This window comes from Oryzias latipes, chromosome 15 (assembly GCF_002234675.1).
Source record: "Oryzias latipes chromosome 15, ASM223467v1".
NCBI lineage: Eukaryota > Metazoa > Chordata > Actinopteri > Beloniformes > Adrianichthyidae > Oryzias > Oryzias latipes.
Genome location: NC_019873.2, coordinates 26,054,443 through 26,075,039, shown reverse-complemented (window position 1 = coordinate 26,075,039; position 20,597 = coordinate 26,054,443). Strand labels below are relative to the sequence as shown.

At 40.8% G+C, this 20,597-nt stretch overlaps 1 protein-coding gene across 1 annotated transcript; it reads left to right on the top strand.

Moving 5' to 3' along the window:
* Positions 1 to 1,298: 1,298 nt before the first annotated feature.
* On the top strand, positions 1,299 to 18,162 carry LOC101160018 (stonin-1). Its single transcript, XM_011484649.3, has 11 exons — positions 1,299 to 1,475; positions 5,507 to 7,395; positions 8,479 to 8,681; positions 12,599 to 12,700; positions 12,774 to 12,897; positions 13,052 to 13,101; positions 14,500 to 14,593; positions 14,664 to 15,154; positions 17,252 to 17,482; positions 17,576 to 17,665; positions 17,773 to 18,162. The coding sequence occupies exons 2-11, from the start codon at positions 5,553 to 5,555 to the stop codon at positions 17,878 to 17,880; spliced, it is 3,336 nt and encodes a 1,111-aa protein (XP_011482951.1). The 5' UTR covers positions 1,299 to 1,475; positions 5,507 to 5,552; the 3' UTR covers positions 17,881 to 18,162.
* Positions 18,163 to 20,597: the final 2,435 nt, after the last annotated feature.

The window sequence follows — 20,597 nt, the reverse complement described above, 5'->3', positions numbered from 1 at the left end:
CTAGCCATTGGTAGGACTTCTTGATATCAGCCACTTCAGTTATGGTCCGGTGGTACATCCCATGCAGGGGTTTGTCCTCCCATGAGGATCTGTCCTCCAGCACTTTATCCTCTGCTCTTCATTGCCTGAGACATTCACTGAGCACACTGTCAGTTGGGGCCTTGAGCTTGATGTACTTATGCATCTTGGATGTTTCATCCTGGATTGTGGCTTCTACGCTCACTAGTCCTCGGCCTCCTTCCTTGCGGCTAGCATACAGTCTCAGGGTGCTGGATTTGGGATGGAACCCTCCATGCATGGTGAGGAGCTTTCGTGTTTTAACATCCGTGGTCTGTATCTCTTCCTTTGGCCATCTTATTATTCCTGCAGGGTATCTGATAACTGGCAGTGCGTAGCTGTTAATTGCCCGGGTCTTATTTTTGCCATTGAGCTGGCTTCTCAGAACTTGCCTTACTCGTTGGAGGTATTTAGCTGTTGCAGCTTTCCTTGTTGCCTGCTCCTGGTTGCCATTTGCCTGTGGAATTCCAAGGTACTTGTAACTGTCCTCGATGTCTGCTATTGTTCCTTCTGGGAGTGAGACCCCCCCTGTGTGGACTACCTTGCCTCTCTTTGTCACCAAAGATATATATAAAACATGGCCTTAAGACAGTATATCACATATTTTCAGATTCAAATATTTTATTTCCAAATATGGTTTGGCGAAATGATCTGATATACGCTGACATACCTGTGCATAGACATGCTGCTTTTGTTTTTCACCTTTATTTTTGTTTTGAATTTTTAAAGTTAAAACTAATTCCAATTTAACCTATTTTAATATAAAGCGTTTAAATGAATCAATAGATTCTAGTGTTTCTTTTTATTCGATCCTGCAGTTTAATTAAGTTTTCTTTAAATTAAGATCCTCCATTGTGGCAAATTAAGAAAATCTGTGTACATTTTTATGTGAAAACAGATGCCAAAAACACGGATTTGGTCATGGATTCAATAAGGGGACACAGCAATTTAGCCTATATAAACTAATAAATGTGATCTGACGTTTAATAAATGTTAAAGAACAAACAATATTTTAAATATAAAAAACACAATTCGGCGTGCAAACCTTTTTTCCTCCTTAAAAACGATAAACAAAAAGAGAGAAAAAAACACAACACATGGATAAAAGTTGATCTTTTGCGTTAGTAAACGTAAGAAAAAAACGTCACTGAAACTTTTAATAATAAGTCTGTAAATGTTGTGACCAGCGGTGTGCCAAATGTCCAACGGCCGTGAACGCAGCACCGCTGCGTTGGCTGGAGCGGTGTCCCGTTTGAGGACAGTCTGTGAACTCGGGAGGGGAAGTGCAGCTCCGTGGAAAAACTCCCAGGATTTACACTCTGCCATTTTGAGTGGAAAAACGCGGCCGCCGTCGGAGCTCAGACGTGTCCGTCCAGCAGCTGACATGACCCGAAGGAAGGAGCTCCACCGCTGAGTGCGTGAGTCCTCCCTTCACTCCACGTTTCCTCGCGTCTTGTTGACGGAGCTGGGATGTTTGAGGTGGCAGCAAATACGTCGTAAACTGTTTGTTTTGTTTGTTTGGAGCCTCGGCGCGCAGACTGACAGCCGCGGCTCAGCCGTGGGCGAAGTTACAACTTGAGTCTGAGCTGTCCGGAGAGTGGGCCCCCGAACCGGGACGTGGGCCTCTGTTGTGGATGACAGCGTGCAGGTTCTGTTTGTTTTTCCCCCCCTCAGAGTCCTTTTGGTTGATGAATCGGGGGGGACAGACAGAGGGGCTTACCGGCTACTCTGGTTGGTCCAAAGTGAAACAATCATCAGGACTTTTTTTAATAAATTGCAAAAGAATTCAATCTTTTTTTTGTTATCCTTTCCCCCCAAAATCTCCAAAAGTGCCAAGAGTTGTTTTTGTTAAACAGCTTATCATACAATCCCAAAACACTAAAATTCTGAGCACAACTGAAGAAATGTCAGTTTTTCTTTTCTTTTTTAAACATGTTCCCAGATTGAATCAGCTTTAGTTCCAGCAGGTTTTTTTTCTAATGTTGTTTTTTCTGTTCGTGCTTCTCTGAGCTGAACAAGTCTCCACAAAAACTGCAGTGAGAGCTGGAATCAAAGTATTTAACCCTCACAGAGCTGCATTTTCTGTGTTGGCACACAAAAGCTGCAAACCTTCTCCTGTGCTTTGTTGGACAGGCTCTGTGCTGTCAGGGATGCTCATGGAAACGGCTCATCACTTTTTTTCAGGGCTTACAAGCCACAGCTCATCATCACCCATTTAGCAGTCAAACACTACTTTATACATACTTTTTATTTTTTTTAATTTGAAATGCATGCTGCTGTGAGTGTTGGAAACACGCACAGGAACCCAATTTATCAGGAAACATCTGTTTTTTCCAAGTGCAATGTTTTTTTCTTTCTTTCTGTGGCTGAAAACATTTTCCCTTTAGTCATCATTTGTCAATATATGATCAGTCTGGACAACTTCCTATCACCGTGGGATACTTCACTTTTTCTTCCTCTTTTTTTGTTTGGAGCTTTTTTCCAGGACTGGATTTCAGGTTCGTCTGTGAAGCTGAGTCTGTGTTTTTTCCTCAGATAAAACGGTCTTTCTGAGCTATTTTATAGGTAAAAATTTAATCAATTTCTTCCGCGTTATGTGATTTTTGCTGTCATTTTGAGATGAATCTTAATATTTTTGTCTCCTTTCAGTTTCACATCTTCAAATTTAAGGAAATCCCACTCTGATCATCTTTTGATCTATTTTCAAAGCATTCTTAGAAGTCTTTTACTTAAGAATTATGGCTTCTTTTTTTTTTAACCAAAATCCAAAAACGTGTTGTTTTCTAGGACAAAAATGGCGAAAATATTTGAGCTAATCATACGGAGCTCAGACAAGGAAATCTCGCCCATTAAAAGAATGCTATTTTTTAAAGCCACAACCAATGACTGTATGGCAACTGGACTGAATGACCCCTCCCTTCTTGTGTTCCAAACAGGAAGTGCCCCAAAACCGCATAAACTTCTATTGAGAAATAAACAGCTATTACTCAGACATTGCGCCATTGTTTTTTTTTAAAAGACGTTCTTCATAATTCCAATTTTTTTCATGATTTTTTGTTGTTGTCTTTAGTGCAAATTATTAAAATTATGATCTGGCCAATCCGATGCCTCAAAAGTATGTGGTTTGACGTTCGAGACGTTGCCATAGAAATGTCGACTCGGATTGACTCGGATCAATCGCTGCTCACTGAGGACCTCTGGTTCCAACATGACGACATTCCTTTTGCAAAAATAAAAAAATAAAAAATAAGCCGATTGACTAAGCTTCATTTGATTGGAAGCGGAAGTGAACCTTTATCGATGACGTCACACTCCAGTTCTCTTATACAGTCACTGGCCACAACTACAATCTTTTTATTTTATTTTATTTTTTTTTCTTCACCCCCCCCCCCCCCCCCCGATTTACAATGATTTGAATATGGAAAAAAAATGCAACTTTTGACTTTAATTTTACATGAATATTTGTCCTACATCATTAGAAAAATGCCACAAAAACAAGTTGAAAACACAATTTTCCTCAAAGTGGAGTTTTGAGTGATTGTTTCTTCACAATAAACATCTGTTGGCTCCATTTCTCTGCGTTTTGGTTGGACGACTGTCTCTCCGTGTCCACGCTGCTGTTGATTTTTTGCGATGAGGATGACATTTGCTGCATGTTGGGACCAACGGAGCAGGGCCGGTATTTCCGGTGTCAAAGCGGCTTGTCCCTGAGGAATGTGTGGAATGTATTTCTTTGTCTGTAGATTTGGCAGCACGGCGGACTTGTTCCCGCTCTGTCTGTGTGAGATCCCAGGAAGGGACAGCAGATCAGGAAGTAGATAGTCAGACCTAACCCCCCCTCGACCATCACCTCCCAATAATCCATCAGAGTTTTGTCCCTCCAGTCAAATCTGATGGATGAGCGTGTGAACGTGTCAAACTTGTTTGGAGGATGCTCTCTGAAGGGGGTCCACTTCCTGGATTGGAGCCCCCACTTCCCTGTTTGTTTAGGAACTTTCCACTTGGATGTCTGCTTCATGCGTGGAGGGGGGGTGTAACTGTGTCTTTCTGTCCCTCTTATTTTATTTTTATGGGGAGATGAGGCATCAGCGGTTTTGCTCCGCGTCCTTTGAGCATGCTCAGTGCACAGCTGTCATCCAATCAGAAGCTGCGTAGGGTTGAGCGGGTCGTGCAGCTCCTTTACGTTTGCTGTCAAAATAGCCTCATGGGCTGATTTCTCTAACTAAATCGGTTCCCTGGGGGAGGGGGTTGTTGTCATTCATTTTCTGCTGATGCTCTCTCCAGGCTTCACGCCAAAGCAGCTGCTGGGTCACGTTGGGAGCTGCTCTCCCAGTTGACTTCATGCTGTTTTGGGAGGCTTCTGCTGCAACGTTGGGCTCACGTGTTGCGTTTTAGAGGAACTGTAGCATGACGGATTTTCCAACTTCCCACTTCCAGCTGTTCTCATAAGTTTCAATACAAATTAAAAGACTAAATAAAGCCAGCTTGTTATTTTTATTGTGGGTAAATTCACCCCATCGTTACCAGATATCCCTCCAATAAAAATGTAAGGCATGCTGGGAGGTTTTCTCTAATGATTTCTGTCTTTAAATGGCTGTTAGGGGTGCATTTTCCAACTTTGTGATGTGATAAAGTCTTATTAGTGCACTGAGAAAAGTTTCATGGCTTCTCCAGCCAGACTCGGTTGCCCACTGAAAATAAAGAGTTTACAAATTCTCTAATAAAAGCTGGATTGTTGATTCCAAGTCTGGGTCAGGTGGAGTTCAGCCTGAAATGCCAGGAAATTAGTTTTTAAGAAAATTCTTAAGGCTTTCAAGGAAAATAGTTTTTAATGCTAAGAATAGTTCTCACAGTTTCTTATCAAGTTTTTTCCTGCTCCGATTATCTTGTGATCTACTTTCAAAACGCACAACCATTTGAATAAAGAAATAATCAGATATGCAGTTTAGAGCTGAATTTTCTTTATTTTGGTCTTCCATCATCCAAAAAATACCACGAGAACATGCTAAAAACCAAAAACAAATTCATTACAGGGTGTCTTTAAGGGGATTTCTATGTATGTTATTGGAAAAAATACCAATTTAAGGAGATAAATTGACCAAAATAAGTTAATTAAAAACTAGAATTTGATTTCCTCTTAAATAAGGAGTAACACCGTGATGCATTCACTGCCTCTTAGAAATACAATTTAAAAATGTTGAAATCTGAAACATTTTCTACAAACGCAAATGAAGGCACACCTGTGCAATAATTATGCTGTCTAATCAGTACCTTGACATGGCACACCTGTGAGGTTGGACCGATTCTCTCAGCAAAGGAGAAGCACTCACTTCACTTCATTATGAAAGATGGGAGCAAAAACTAAAGTGTTTATATTTGACATTTATCGAACACTTTAGTTATTGTAAATGTAAAAATATTGATTGTGTTTTTTGTGTTTGCCTTACAGATGCAGAAGTTTCGGTTGGAAGACGGTTGATTTGAACTTTTCTGTCATGTGTTCCACAAAACCATCAAACTGGGTCACGTTTGATGATGACGGCGTGCCGCCCCCATCGCCTCAAAAGTCCCTGGAATCGCCAGGCGTCATGGCAGCGTCGGTGCCGCGCCCCAATGGTCTGAAGTCAGGGTTTCCTCCAATCAAAGATACTTCATGGAGCTCCGGAACCCCCCAACAGTCTTCCCAAAGCCGCCCAAGACCGAGACGGCAGGCTTCTGCTCCATGTGGATCAGCCCTTTCTGCTCCTTTGTGTAAAATTCCCAGCCCATCTCACTCCAACAAGAGCGCCTTCTCGAGGAGTTTCTCCTCGTCAGGCAGCTGTTTGTCATCCCCTGCATCAGAGTCTCTGAACCACTCCTCGGACAGACCCAGCCCTTTCCCCTCTTTCCACGGAAGCTCGGGACACTACAACCCGTTTTGGGAGGATTCGGGAAACGGCGCAGACGTGGACGGCTCCTCCTCGGACTCGGACGGGGACAACAGCCTGCCGAGATTCTTTATTCGCACCAAAGATGGCAGTGAACCTCCTCGCCCCCTGCTCCAGAGCACTTTCGCCCATGTTTGCAACAAACTGGAAAAGCTTCAAGCTGGCGCAGAGGACAAACTCGAGACGGTGGAAGAAGTGACAGACGGGAGGCGGAGCAGCTGCAAAACGGAGATTTTGAAAGAAGGTCCGTCGCAGTTTGTTCCTCGAGGTCTGTTCCGGAGCCAGAAGCGAGATGGTTGGCCCGTCATGCTCAGGATTCCCGAAAAAAAGAACCGCATGTCCTCTCGGCAGTGGGGGCCGATCTATCTCCGCTTGTTGCCTGGAGGGGTCCTCCAGATGTTCTACGAGAAAGGCCTGGAGAAACCGTACAAAGAGGTCCAGCTCCTGCCTCAGTGTAGACTCTCGGATCTCAGGGTGGAAAGTTACAGCGAGCCCCGAAAAGTCCTGACGGTCAAAGTGGAGCATTTCTCCTACACGGAGAAGAAACGCTATCACCCAAAGGTGGAGGTCAGCCACGAGGCGGAAGTGGAGCAGCTGCTCAAGTTCGGCTCCACCGTCCATGAGGACATGGAGGATTTGGTAGCCTCTATGGAGGAGGAGATTTTTAAACTGGGGGCGCCTCACCAGCAGAGCCGGCACTACGAGGAGCAGGAGCTGTCTCTGCAGATCACCGATCACATTTGGATCCAGCTGGATAAGTGTGGGGAGGTCATGGAGCGAGCAGCCTTCAGTCAGGTTCACTGCCTTGCTTTCCTGAACGGACACGGCGGCTGTTTCCTCGCCCTCAACGACCTGGGGCTGCTAAGATCTGACTCCAGCTACGGGTCCGAGGACAGCGGCGAGCTCTGGATGGAGATCGCAGACTGCCATTTCCACAGATGTGTCAACGAGACAGAGTTTAAGAGGTCCAGGTTAATTAAGTTCTCCCCTCCAGATGCGTGTAGGGTGGAGCTGATGCGGTACAAAACCACAGCTTTGGGTTGCACGGACATGCCCTTCTCGGTCAAAGCTGTGGTCACAGTTCAAGGAGCTTACGTGGAGCTCCAAGCTTTCCTCAACATGTCAGGCCCTTTCCTGTCCTCCCTCAGGGCCTCTGGCGCTTACTTCCCGCTCTGTGAGAATGTGGTGATCCGTGTGCCGGTCCCAGGCCACTGGGTCAGAGTGACCCAGACTGCAGGTTTACTGCGGCAGAGGTCGCTGAAGGCCAGGATGAACAGAAACACCTGCCTGGGCTCGGTGGGGGCTGCAGATTCGCAGCCCGTCGTGCAGGTGTCGATCGGCTCCATCAAGTACGAAAGTGTGTATTCCGCCATCGTGTGGAGGATCGACAAGCTGCCGGCGAAGAACACGGGTAACATTTTTCTGCTTTGCGTCAGCAAGATTTGAATTGATCTTTTTTTCCAACGCTTCTGCTTTAACCCTGTAAACCTCGCTACTTCAAAGAATTGACAGGAGTTTCAAATTTTGTGGATAAATGATGTTTCTTAAACCTTTTTGATGAAATCCACAAATCATTTTTGCAATGTATGTAATATAGATGGAATCACTTATATGATCTGTTGAGTGATTTGGTAAAGTTTTTAGTCACAACAAAGTTGATTGGGGGAAAAAAAAAACACCTATGTCTCTAATTTGATCCACACATTTTAAAATTATTTATGAAAATTTTTGCATTTTAAAAAATGAATAACAGATGAGTCATTCTCAGCATAAAGTTTTTTGAAAATTGGCAAAGCTTTTCCCATCAAGCGTTTTTGAGATTTCAGGGAAGCAGCAATCATAAAATAGAAGATAATATGGAGGTATAACAGGTTTTTAAAGACCCACTTTCAACATGCTCTTGTGGCATTTTCTGGCTTTAGAGGACATCCATTAAGAAAAATAAGCTTGAAATTGCATTTATTTAATATTTAATATTTAAATCGTTGTGTTTTAGAGCAGACAAAAAAAATGCTGTTGGTGGAAAAAGAGCTTGTTTGTGACGTAGAAAATCTGCTGCTTCGCTCCGTAGACAAGTAGATCCATGTACGTCTTTGTTTTCCTCTTCCGACCTGGCATCCAGCTCAAAACTGTACGGCTGGATAGCTCCAATATTGCTCGCCGTTTTTGTTGCTCAGGCGATGTTAGTTCGGAGGTATGAGGGACAAATTACGTCCCAGAAAACGATGCAGGTTTTTGGATTTTGGCTAAAACGGCATAATCATAGTTCAAAGACATCTGGGAACACTAAATAGATCTTATAAATTAGATAGAGGTCTTAGAAGTGTGTACATCAATATGATACATGTTTATATGGGGTTAAATAAATAAAAAAGTACTTTTCGACTAGTTATCCCTCTAGAAGCATCTTATCTGAACACTTTAATCGTTGGCTCTCAGCCTTGGATTGCCCCGCCGGAGCTTAAGACCTTTGTTGTGTCTGCGGTTTTTGCAGCCGTGGATCACCCCCACTCGTTTTCCTGCAAACTGGAGCTGGGATCCGATCAGGAGATCCCGGACGACTGGTACCCTTTTGTCACCATGGAGGCAGAAATCATGGGCGCAGTGGTGTCGCAGACCAGGGTGAAGTCCCTCGGCACGGCGAGCGACATCCAGCCGCAGAAACACGTGACCAGCTGGACGCGCTACCACTGCCAGGTGAGACGTCTCATCGCCGGCCCCACCTCCCCGCCGCCCGTCTGTGACTCACCACACTGGATGTGTTGCAGGTGGAAGTGGAGAAGAAGTGGATCGAAACGGGCTCACAGAGGAACGCTGGCTGTATGACGCAGTGACGGTCGCAGGAAGACGCCATCTCTTTGGTTCAGGAAAAGGGACGACAAAAATGAACATGTTTTGCTTTAATATCTGTCAAAATCATGAAATTGCTCATAATCTGGTATTATTTCTCATTAAGGTTAATATTATGGTGCATTCTTAAGCCGAGACTGAATATTTCTAGATTAAATAAACCATCTGTCAGTCTTTTTGCATAGCACTTTACATTTTATGGGTTTATTAAGACTACGATTCCTCCTTATACTACTGTGTACACATAAGCTTGCATTTGCATCATCTGCACTGTCCTCTAGCAGCCTTGATAAATGCACGCATCGTGTTTAATGTGAGATAAACAACTTAAGTGATGTTCTGTTCTGTGACAAGATAATTCTGTGCAGATGTTTGGGTTTGGCACTTAAAATTCTTTTTTGTGTGTGTGAGTGTGTGTGTGTGTGTGTGTGTCCGTTTTCTCTCTGTGAATCCATCAGTCTGATACGATTAAGAGCACAAAGAGGCTAAAGCAGCAGTTAGACCTGAACTGCAAACCCTGCAGAACGGCTTTTAAAAGTCATTTAGTGCCGATTCAGCCGTAAAACGAAACACCTACTGTGCAAATGTAGGTGATGAAATGCTATTACTTTAGTTGCTCGTCTCACATTGACCTTTGACTTTAGAAACAGGTTGTGTTACTGAGGACTGTAATTTTATTTAAATGTTTATTTTAAAATGTTTTTCTGTCTTTAGGTTGTGAATAAATCAAAACCTTTAAGTCTTAAAATGGTGAAGGGCTACAACGTAAACCTTAAATGGGCTATCTGTCTTGAGCTTGATATTTTTAATGTACATAAAGAGTAAAAATTTACCATGACATGCCACGATTTGTGCTTTTATAGGTTTAGGAAAACTGGAGTGAAAGAATAAATCAAATGTTTATATTTTCTTATTCTTTGAATAAAGAAACACATTTTTTTTCTAAATGTTCAGAGAAAGAGATATGTTGGAGCTGCTCGTTGCTACAAAATAAATGATTTTTCTGTAAAGTGTCTTTTATTTAAAAGGGTCATTTGTGTTTTGAAATCTTTTTTTAATGCTTTTTTTTAATTATATTTTGAACACTGCACAGGTGTTTGTGTGTCAGTTTTCATGCACGTCATTGTGGGAATGTGTTATGTAAACCTTTATGACAGAAAAACATCAATCTGAGTCTCTTCCCTTTAGTTTGATCTCAATATTAAAGGTGTTTGCATGTAAACAGACTTTTCTTATAACTGTAGGGGGCAGTGTTTGTATTAGTAATCACCTCTAAGAGCTCCCAAAAACCCAAAAAATGAATGCTAGTTAACAGTTAAAAACCCTTTTTCTCCTTGATTCTACTAAAAAAAGATACTATTTTTTTTTACATAAATAAATAAAATTTGAAGGGATTTGGAAAAAATTGTAGCAGATTCATATTGCTTTTTTTTAACTTTTAGTGTCATTTCAGAGGTTCTGATTCAGGAATACCATTAAGTAGATGTTTATGACTCTTGCCTCTGGTATCTCACACATTCTTAAATTGTTAAAGTCTTAAATAATTTTATTGGTGCCCTCACTATACAGATCTGCGTCAGATGAGTTGATGAAAGTCTTGGCATGAAATAGTCAAGTATACTTATCCAAAGAAGTATTCAATTAGTATAGGGCCTATACTACATGTCCACGGCCTATAGTAGACTTGCTATGCTAAATACTCAAGTATACTTCAAAAAATAAACTTCAAGGATGTTGTAATTGTGGGATGGAGGGCTTTATAAAAGCATTAGAAAAGCTTATTGTTTAGAATCAACCAAAATGTGGAAATTGAAGACAACAATCACAAGCACTATAGGGATGTAAAGGATACAGAAAATCAATCTGTTACTGAGAGTAACAGCAGTATCTGTTGAAAACCACAGATACAAACAAGATTATGTTGCTATAAAGGTATAGAATTGAGCAGGAAGTAATCGATTTCTGTTATGTTTCTCTTTTCTACTGTCTTTGCCATTTCCTGCAGATGTGATGGAAGCACAAAAAGCGTCCAATCACAAGCTTGCTTCCACCAAGTTGGGGTCAATTACAATGGACTGAACCACAGCGAGGGATGTGTGTTGTGCTGTAAACATATGATAATCCCTTTTTACCCCCACAGCACTTCAAACAATCCCTGAATGAATCAAAACGACACTTTTTTACCACATTAGACAAAGCCAGAATGTCTGATTTTTACACGTGAAGCTGATATTTTCTTTGTTTGTTGTTTAAATTAAAAACGTGCCAGTAAGAAAAGTTAAAAACAGAGAAGTTCCTCTGTTAAGAGGCATTTTCATTTATAGTTTTAAACACCAAATATTTCATAAATATCTAGATTGTAGTGATTTAAGTAAAAGAATCGGACTGTATTGTAACGCCACAAACTTTAATCTTCTATGTCTGGATTCATGAACCACGTATTGTGATGATGTGTCTGTCAGTCTATCGCTGACAGATACTGAATTATGGTAAACATTCTTTTTTTTTTAAAATACAGTGCAGCAGTCCTAACTACACAACTGTCAGTTGTGTAATTAGGACTGCTGCACTATATTTTGAGACAGAAACTTCATCACTGAAACAAGACAGATTATTTGTGAAGATGTCAAAAGTTTCTCCTTTGCTTGAGAAACAAATACAAATAAAATCAAAGGATCCTTGGTAACGTTTTTTGAACTCTCTTCTGTTTAGTTCAAAGGTCCTTGGTTTTATCCTTCATTGTATTTTTATCTTTAAAGATCAGAAAAATTGGTCTTGAGGACAAATCAGTAGTTCGAAGAGGCTTTAACTGTGGTGATGAAAACATTAGACCTTAAAAGTGATGCATCATGGTACACAGATGACAAAACCACCAATCATAACTTCAAAAGGTTATGCTTGTGTACCATGTGCCTTTTTCCTCTTTAAATTATTTCTTCTTCTTCCACTTTCGGCTTCTCCCATCAGGGGTCGCCACAGCGAACAAGTCGCATGGTAAATTTGGCAATGTTTTACGCCGGATGCCCTTCCTGACGCAACCTTCTCTAACCGAGCTTGGAACCGGCAGAGGTAGAGAAGGGAACAGGGAGCAGCCTGGAGTCGAACCTGGGTTTCACGGACGGAAGGCGCCGCAAACCAGCACGAGCTAAACTGGCTCCCCTCCTCTTTAAATTATTTAAATTATAATTAAATTCTCAATTATCATGTCTCTGACTGATCCCAAAAGAAGCTCATGCCGCTACACTTCTGCCCTGAGGAAACACTGGATACAGCGATTATACTCTTTTTAATTTATATCTTTTTACTTTTTGTTATGTATACTGTATTTGTATCTTTTTCTATGGACCACATCTGAGTCTGAAATAAAAGTGTGTTTTACATGTATGTGCCTAGATGCCCTGGTTTTTAAATAATGGATCCTCATCTCATCAAGACTCAGCTTGATGAAGATTGAAGAAACCTGTGTGTCCTAGAGGGGCACACAGGTGTCTTTCCAAACAGACAGAAGTGGTCACATTCCCCGTCCTTCTGGAATCATGCTGACTAATACAGGTCCAGTGGTGAGCAATCCTACTTTTAAAGTCCCTTTAGGCTTGTTTTTGCTAACCCAGTTTAGTTTGATGACTATTCTTGAAGGCTCTACACTATATTGTGGAGAACTCAAAAGTTACTTTAAATATTCAGATGTTGGTGTTAAAGCTAAAAGGTGAAAAAAACAAGGTTGGATTAGATTAATGAAAAAACTTCTGTTTTTAAAAATGTAGGCCAAACTCTACCTGTCCATAATCGACGATGTGATTGACAGTATGAAGGAGCTCTTCTTGGATGAAGGGATTGAAGATCGGGTTTTGGATGATTTAAGACATGTGGGTTCGATGCACAACTTTGCCACTTTGTGCGTGAGAAAGGAGGTTTTCTATTTATTTATCTGCTGTGCAGCTCTGGGAGTCAAAGGTGTTGCAGTCCAAAGCAATAGATGACCACAGAAGGAACAACATCAACTCCTCAAACTTTGTGCTGCAGCTTCCAGCTGGTTACCAACAGACTGAACCGGATCTTGCAGGTAACATCATTTATTTACATTAATGTGGCAAAGATTTATACTGCAGGGCATCCATTTTTTTGTGTATTTTTGTGTATGAATTGTTCAAGGTTTTTCCACAAAGGCTGTTCCTTTTTAATTGATCTGCCTTTCCCTCCATGATTTCTGCCCTCAGCTCCAGCTGTGATACCTGCAGCTCAGAACTTCAACAGTTTTCCAGTCAAGGCAAGTTCTCCCATTGAATTTGCAATTGCATGGCCCGTCTGTGTGAAGGGACCTGTTGACAGACGGGTTCTGACAGAACTGTGGAAGGAATTGGCCTCAGGAGTTCTAAACATGGAAAATGGCTCGTGCAAAAAGACACAGTGACTATTTTAAATGCTGATGACTCTAATAACTTTTTAAAAAAAGTTTGATTTAGTCACTCTTCTGCACAGACTTTCTTACGGAGACCGTGACCTGACATGGGTTAATAAAGAAAAGGCAAATTCTATCCCCTTCAAATTTGGTTTAAGTCTTTGTTTTGTTTTTTATTTTATTCATTTATCCGATCTTAGGTCTGCTGCATTAGAAATGAATGTGAGCTTTAGGGGCACAATTCTGATAAAGATTGAAACTAAATGTTTAAAAAATAATGAAAGAGTTTATTTATTTTTTACATGTTGCTGCATTTGTCTGGCGATGGTGGACATGCGTGGAGAAACTTCAACTCAAAAGTGCATTTCTGAGCATTTCTTTACTCAAACTGTTGTGAATCAGGAGCAGACGCTAAAATTCAAGTACGTCTTTTTTCTTGTCCGAGTTGGCATCTGGCTCAAAACCGTACAGCTGGACAGCTCAAACGTTGCTCGCCATTTTCGTTGCATCGATAATGTTGGTAAGGTAAAGGGCTGCCACGCAGGAATCCAGCGTTCGATTCCCGGAGGGGAATAAACAATGGTACTGGGGCAATTACCATATCAATGGGGGTCCTTGGGCAAGACCCTTAACGCTACTGCCTCCCGAGTGCGGTTCAGCTGCAGCTCACCGCTCCCCCAGGGGATGGGTCGAATGGGGAGAAAAATTTATAAATAGGGTATCAATTATTATGTTATGCTGGGGTTGTGAAGGGATGTAAGCTAGTGGGAGAGCGCATAAAAAGATGGGTGTTGGGAAGGGGGGTTGGGTTGCTTTGCTCCAACAGCCCACAGCTCAGATATGGATTTTAATGTACTGCCGCTCTGCAGAAACTATGTCCCAGGAAATGACTTTTAATTGTTTCTAGTTTTTTTATTTATTTATTTTTGGCTAAAAACAGCATAATCACAATGAAGACCACTGGGAAAGCTTTGAAAATAGATCTAGCATAGTTATGATGCATAACAGACTTTTAGATTTTAATTAGTGCTCGTATTGAACAGCAGACACAATGAGTGCTTTTGAAATCCCATAACAAACGTGCTATAAAACAAAGAAAATGTCGATTTAAATGTTTTCTTCACTAAAAGTATCTTGATTTTTCTTTTTTTTTCACTTAACTTTCCCTTTTTTTGTTTGCCTACATGGATTCATCAGCCTGTCTTTGATTTGCCATAAATGTAGTGAGTTGCATAATCTCTTAATCATGACCTTGGTTAATTGCAGAAGAATTCGGGGCCCCTGGCGACGTTTTCCCTTCCCGCTTCTCTGGCGTACCCAGTGCAGATACCAGCTGGAGTCACCCTGCAAACAGCCTCAGGTGCACAGCAGCTTCAAACCACAGTTTGTAGCTGGAAGTTTGAAACGACCTTTCCCTCTGTTCCTTCAAGGTCAGCTGTACAAAGTGAACGTTCCCGTCGTGGTTTCCCAGGCCCAAGCAGGACAGCAGCCTGCATCGCACCCCCCACCCAGAGTCACAGAGTGGCGGGACGCCCCGGCCCTCCAGCCAGCTGTGGTTCCACCTCATCCCGTTCCTCCACGTGTGCCGGAGCCGTCTGCTCTCCCCGCCTCCTCCATCACACATCCAAGGCCCAGTCTGCCGCTTTGTCAGGAGAGCAGCCTTCCCCACATAGACCTCACACTGGGAGATAATGAGCCAACTCCTCCACCTGAACCTGTGAACGTCTCCACGACTGCCTCACCCTGCACTCAATTGTTAGACCTCCAGATCCGCGCAGAGGAGGCCTTGGCGCAAACGACAAAGGGCAGAGACATTTATGACATCCTGAAAGAGGTGATTGAGAAGGAGACGGAGAAAGTTGAAAGGAGCAGGGATGTAGCAGCTGGAAACTCCAGCAGTCGGTCTGAAGCTGCTCTTCAGGTAAACTCCATGATTTCACTAATGCTTTTTCCTAGAACATCGTCAAAGCTTTGCTCCAGCTGTGTACAATAGTTCCTCATGTGTGAGTTGTTCCGTGTTCGGGGAGCGGGAACCGTGCTGAGGTCAGGTGATTCCTGGAACTTCACATTCTACTGCCTGCAGTTCTTTGGATTACTAATACTTGTTAGGATGTCATTTTTACTGGAGGAACTTCTTTCAATCTATTTTTCCAAACTTAGACAGAACCTATTTTTTTCTTTTTCTGAGTGGATTCAGTTGGTGTAATCTGCTCTAATTTGCAGCTTTTTACAACCTGGGATCAGATTCCAAAGATTAATTTTCCTAATAAATGTCTTTGCCAAGTCTTAATTCAGGAGCCTAGGCAGTAATGCACCTATTATCCATTCTACTTTTCCTTTGCTAACCCTATAGAAACACAGTTATAGTGCTTTTTAACTTAAATTTTCCTTTCCTAAGTGACTTATAAAACAGCTGAGTTGGCCTCCTTTCATTCCATTGTTTAAAATTTGTGTAGGGTTGTCATTTTCCCACAAACAAGGTCCACAAACCAAAAAGATTCAAAATGAATTAAAATCTATATATCCATTTTTCATTTAGTGTTCGACACGATAAATGAAAATGCCTGTTAAAAACACTTTTAAATCTGACCAGCAATTCCCCCCCCCATAACGGCTTCAAATATAAAAATCTGACATACTGGGTCTTTTAGACCTTTTTTTGTTCTTTTTAGTTAGTGTTATACATTTATTCAGGTATTGTTTGAAGTGCTGTGGAGAAAAAAAAGGTCATTATTTTTTTAGTCAACACATCCCTCACTGTGGTTCACTTTCAGTTTATTGAAACTTTGGTGCATTGACTGTATATGAGAACTGGACTGAACAACCCCTCCACACTGGCGGTCAAAACAGGAAGAAAATCTCCAAGAAAATCTCAGACTTCTATAAAAAAATAACCCGCTATTACTCATTCTATTGGTCAAAATAACCATTCTTTCCCTGATACATCTTTTTAACATGTTGTTGATAACCTAATTATTTTTTTTTCAAACTTTTGCTGTGAAGTGAAAGTTATTAAAGTCATAAACGGACCAATCTGAATCATGGGAGGTTGCTTTGCATCAAACCTTAGCTTTTCAAGAATTTTCCTGATCTTGCTTTCAGTGGAAGGGGTGTGGCCTTCAAACATTCTAGCTACTGATTGGAGAGTGGTTCTAAAAGTGTAGACTAAGACCAACGTGGACCAATCACGCCTTTTTGAGGACATCTGGTTCGACATCGACAAATTGGTTGGAACCGGAGGCAAACCTCTTCTACGTCACACTTGCTCAGTCCAGTTCTCTATACAGTCGATGCTTGGTAGAAGCAAGCTTGTATTCGTACTTTTCGGATTTGTTTGCATCACATGTACATAAACAAACGGGGGGAGACGCAACATGAAGAGTAACTGACAGTTTGCCAGAAACCATTTTACTTCCAAATCCATTTTTGTACCTTTTTGTCAACATAATCTTGTATCTGGTTTTCAACCAATTCTGCTGTTACTCCGTGTGCTTGATTTAGTTATTTTTTTAACATGTATCTTTATCTTTTACATTACTAAATTTTTGCCCCATCTAGTTCTGCGATTACATTGGCACAAAAAACCCTGACTGAAACAAACCAGAAGGACATTTTTGGCTCACTCAGAAACTGCACTTGATTTTAAATTTGAATAATTTCAAATATTTGTTTCTGAAATTCAAAATTAAAAGTGTTTAGGTGATTCTATCTCTAGGCCCCTAGTCTTTAAATGTAACAAATAATGTCCACATTGCAAAAACTGATTCTTAAAGTTACAAAAAACAAACGTTTTGGCTTTTAAACTTTGAAATAAGCACTTTTGGGATTATTTCTGGGGGCCTATTTAGATATAAATGACATACTTCTTTTGTTTTTAGGTTCGACCTTAAATGCGTTTAGAAAGTGTTCTCCAAAACAAAATGTCTCTTTCAGGCTTTAAAGCGGAGGGTTGGATCTTCTCAAAGTTTATTTCTCTGCAAGAATCTGACTTTTTTTTTTTTCTTTTCTTCCTGTAAAGCAGGACTATAACGCCCTGTCTGACATCATTCAGCTGGATGGTCCAGCAGACAACTCTGACCACGAGGAGGACGAGGAGGTTCCCTTGCAGGAGAATGACTTTCTTGGCTTGATCAATGCTGAGGTCATCAAGGCCCTGCAGGAAGAAAATGAAAGCAGCGACAGCAACAGCGTGGCCAGCAGCAGCAGCAGCAGTGGAGGAATCGATGAGCTCGCTGATGTAGAAGAAGGGGTAGGAGATTCTGCTCTGAATGCTTTTGGTTCATATTTGCAGATATAATGTAAAATGTTTGCTAATTTGCTTCCTCCAAAATTGGATTATTAGGATCCTTTGAATTCAGGTGATGATGTGGTTGAACAGGACATCCCGGACCTTTTTGACACCGACAATGTCATTGTTTGCCAGTATGACAAAGTAAGAACATTGTGTCTCTTTATGGATCGTTTCCTGACTCTCAAAGCACCGCACTGAAGGCTGATGGGAGGGGGGAAAAAAATAGCAAATTCTTCTTTGTGTTACAGATTCACCGCAGCAAGAATCGCTGGAAGTTTCATCTAAAAGACGGGGTGATATGTTACGGAGGTCGGGACTATGTGTTCTCCAAAGCTGTTGGGGAAGCAGAGTGGTAATGAGCTCCTAGAGAGCAAGTGGGGGAAAAACAGGAAGCGGTGATAAAATGTGTAAATTATTTCTCCTTGGTTGTGATATCGTATGCTTTAAAAGTTCAGACACAAATGTGTTAATATCAGAGAAAAACTAAGACTTTGTCGATTTCTTTCTCAAGTTGTTGGTAGCCATGTTTGTATTTATCATTCTCTTAATTAGTAGCATCATTTTCTGCTTACAAATTTGATTTTTACAGTTTGTTTCCCTTTCAGGTTACAAATAAACTTATACATTGCATTCCCCCATTTTTTCCCCCCACTCTTTTCTTTAGTATTTTCAGTGCTCTATGTAAATATAATGGATAAAAGCTTAAATTATTACAATTTAACTCTTGCAGCATCCATTTGCTGTGGTAGTGCTTCAAAAAACTTATTTTATTTTTGCACAAGTCCTGGCTTGATGGACAGATTGGTGCATGAAGTCACTCGCAGCACATCTCAAAGGTCATCAGTTGGGTTGATTTCTAGACTCTGGCTTCCAATTGGTGTGTGAAAATAGTCTCATCCTCCCTGAACGTCTTCTGCCGTTTGAGCCTGATGACTTTTAGATCTTCAGATCATTTTGGGGGGGAAAAAAACTGCCGGTAGGAAAAAAAAAATCACAGCTGAAGAACCTGGTTTTTCAGTCTATTGAGGTTGTTGGTTGACTATTATTTTTGAGTGAATAGTTCAGCTGAGCCCAAATGGTCATAAGGCGACACCCGCAGGTTTCACTGGAAGCATTGTTTTAATCTGCCACAACCCATCATGCCTTTTTTTATTTTCACTCTGATCCCAAAAATCATTTTTAAGAAACATTTAAATTGAGGCTTTATCAATATTTAAAGTAAACTTATTTAAATTGGCTTTTATTTTTTAAATGGAACCACTAATCCCTCTAATTTCCCAAAATATTTGCAAGTATTTAAAAAAAGAATTCGCTTTTAATTTTAGTTTTTGCTGAAATTGTCTCGTATTTTTGACTGAAGAGCTAACAATTTTCCTTTTTAAGTAATGGCAATTAACAAAGAGTTTGCAAACTTCAAAATGTATGTTACAGTAAGGCAAATGACTAAGGAATACATCCGACAACCCTTTTAATGGACAGTTTTGCACCAAGTGTGTAAAACCTGAAAAGAAGTTCAGTGAATGCCTTCCAGCCTACATTCTTTTATCAGTCCTTTTTCTGACATTGAATTGAAGGAAAAATAAAGCGACTGCTGAAAATGGTGCGTTGTGTATTTCTCAGGAGTGCTGCAAAAGCTCGCTTTTGCAGGGTCAAAGCAGAATTTTCTTTTGCAGAGCCGTGGAAACGTTCGGCCGTAATCTTCAGAGGAAAAGCAGATGCTGAAAGCACACCAGCAGAACAAAAAAAATCCTTTGGAGTTCAAATTAATGTGAGCTTCAGCCATAAAAGCCCTACAAAGGGAACCTTTTCCAAAATGACTATTTTTTTTTAATCCACATTTTTGCTTCATCCTATTAATTAGGATGAGTTGTTTTAGAAAGGTGGATGGTTTGAACCCCAACTTCTCCAATCTGCGAAGCAAGAATCTTTCAGCAACATGATGAACCTCATTTTCTTTAAAGAACTCTTAAGATTTTATTTCTGAACATTCAGAATAAATCTGTGTATGAAAAAGCGAATTCTGTATCAGATTTCAACTGATTTATACACTAAAAATAGGAACTGAGCACAATGTTGACGACAAATCGCACATTTCCCCTTGTTGGCCCATTTCAGTGTTTTCTTACTCTACAATAGGCTGTAATCTAACAAGGGAAAATGAAAACTTTCCCAGGAATTCAAAATGGTTTAACTGATGAAATGTCAAAATGGATCTAGCTGGAGGCAGCTCATGTACAGCACAGTATTTGAAAAAGGAACACGCAAAATCTCAAATGTGTACAGTTTTGTTGGGGGGGGGGGGGGATAACAAACCTATGCTAAGAAAAAAACAGACAAAACTTTTGGTTTTTGTAACGATCACAGCATATGAGACAGAACATTCGTTTTGGGCTCATCCGCTTTGCACAGCAAACCTCAATTTGGCACAAAAACACATCTGAGGTGCACAGAATCACATTTCACAGTCTTGATCATAACTTTCTACAAATCTTCAGGAAAATTAAATATCTTAGTTTACACAAAAGCTGCTTTGCACTGCCTGTTCCAATTCCTCTCCTTAACCCTTGTTTTGTTTACTCCCCTTGTCCTTCAGGACAAAAATTGCCCACCCCACTGAAGCCCCCAAATAAAGCAGTTCAGTTGAATTTTAAATCTAAAATCTATTGTGCACGATGAAAAAACCTCTTATGAATTCCACTTAAAATTATTTGGTCATTTTACAACAAAGACAATCATTAGTGAACATTTTTACACTTTAAAACAAAGCCAACCGTCATAACAGTTTTATTTTACACAGTAAAGGTTTATTATTGCTATGATATAATAGTGAAGTAATTGCTTCTAAATTATATTCAAAGGGGGAAAAAGCAGACGATCTTCATGTCAACCGTTTATTCTTATGAGTTTGATCTTGTGTGTGGGAGTTTGACACGATGTGCGTTACACTACGGTCACACCCCACTATGCAACGCACGTTCAAGTGGGCACTTCCAATTAAAAAAAGTATGTAAACGGGCGTATGAAGCTCTCGCGTTCACAACTCTCCTGTTCACGTGTCTCTACACAAGTTTTT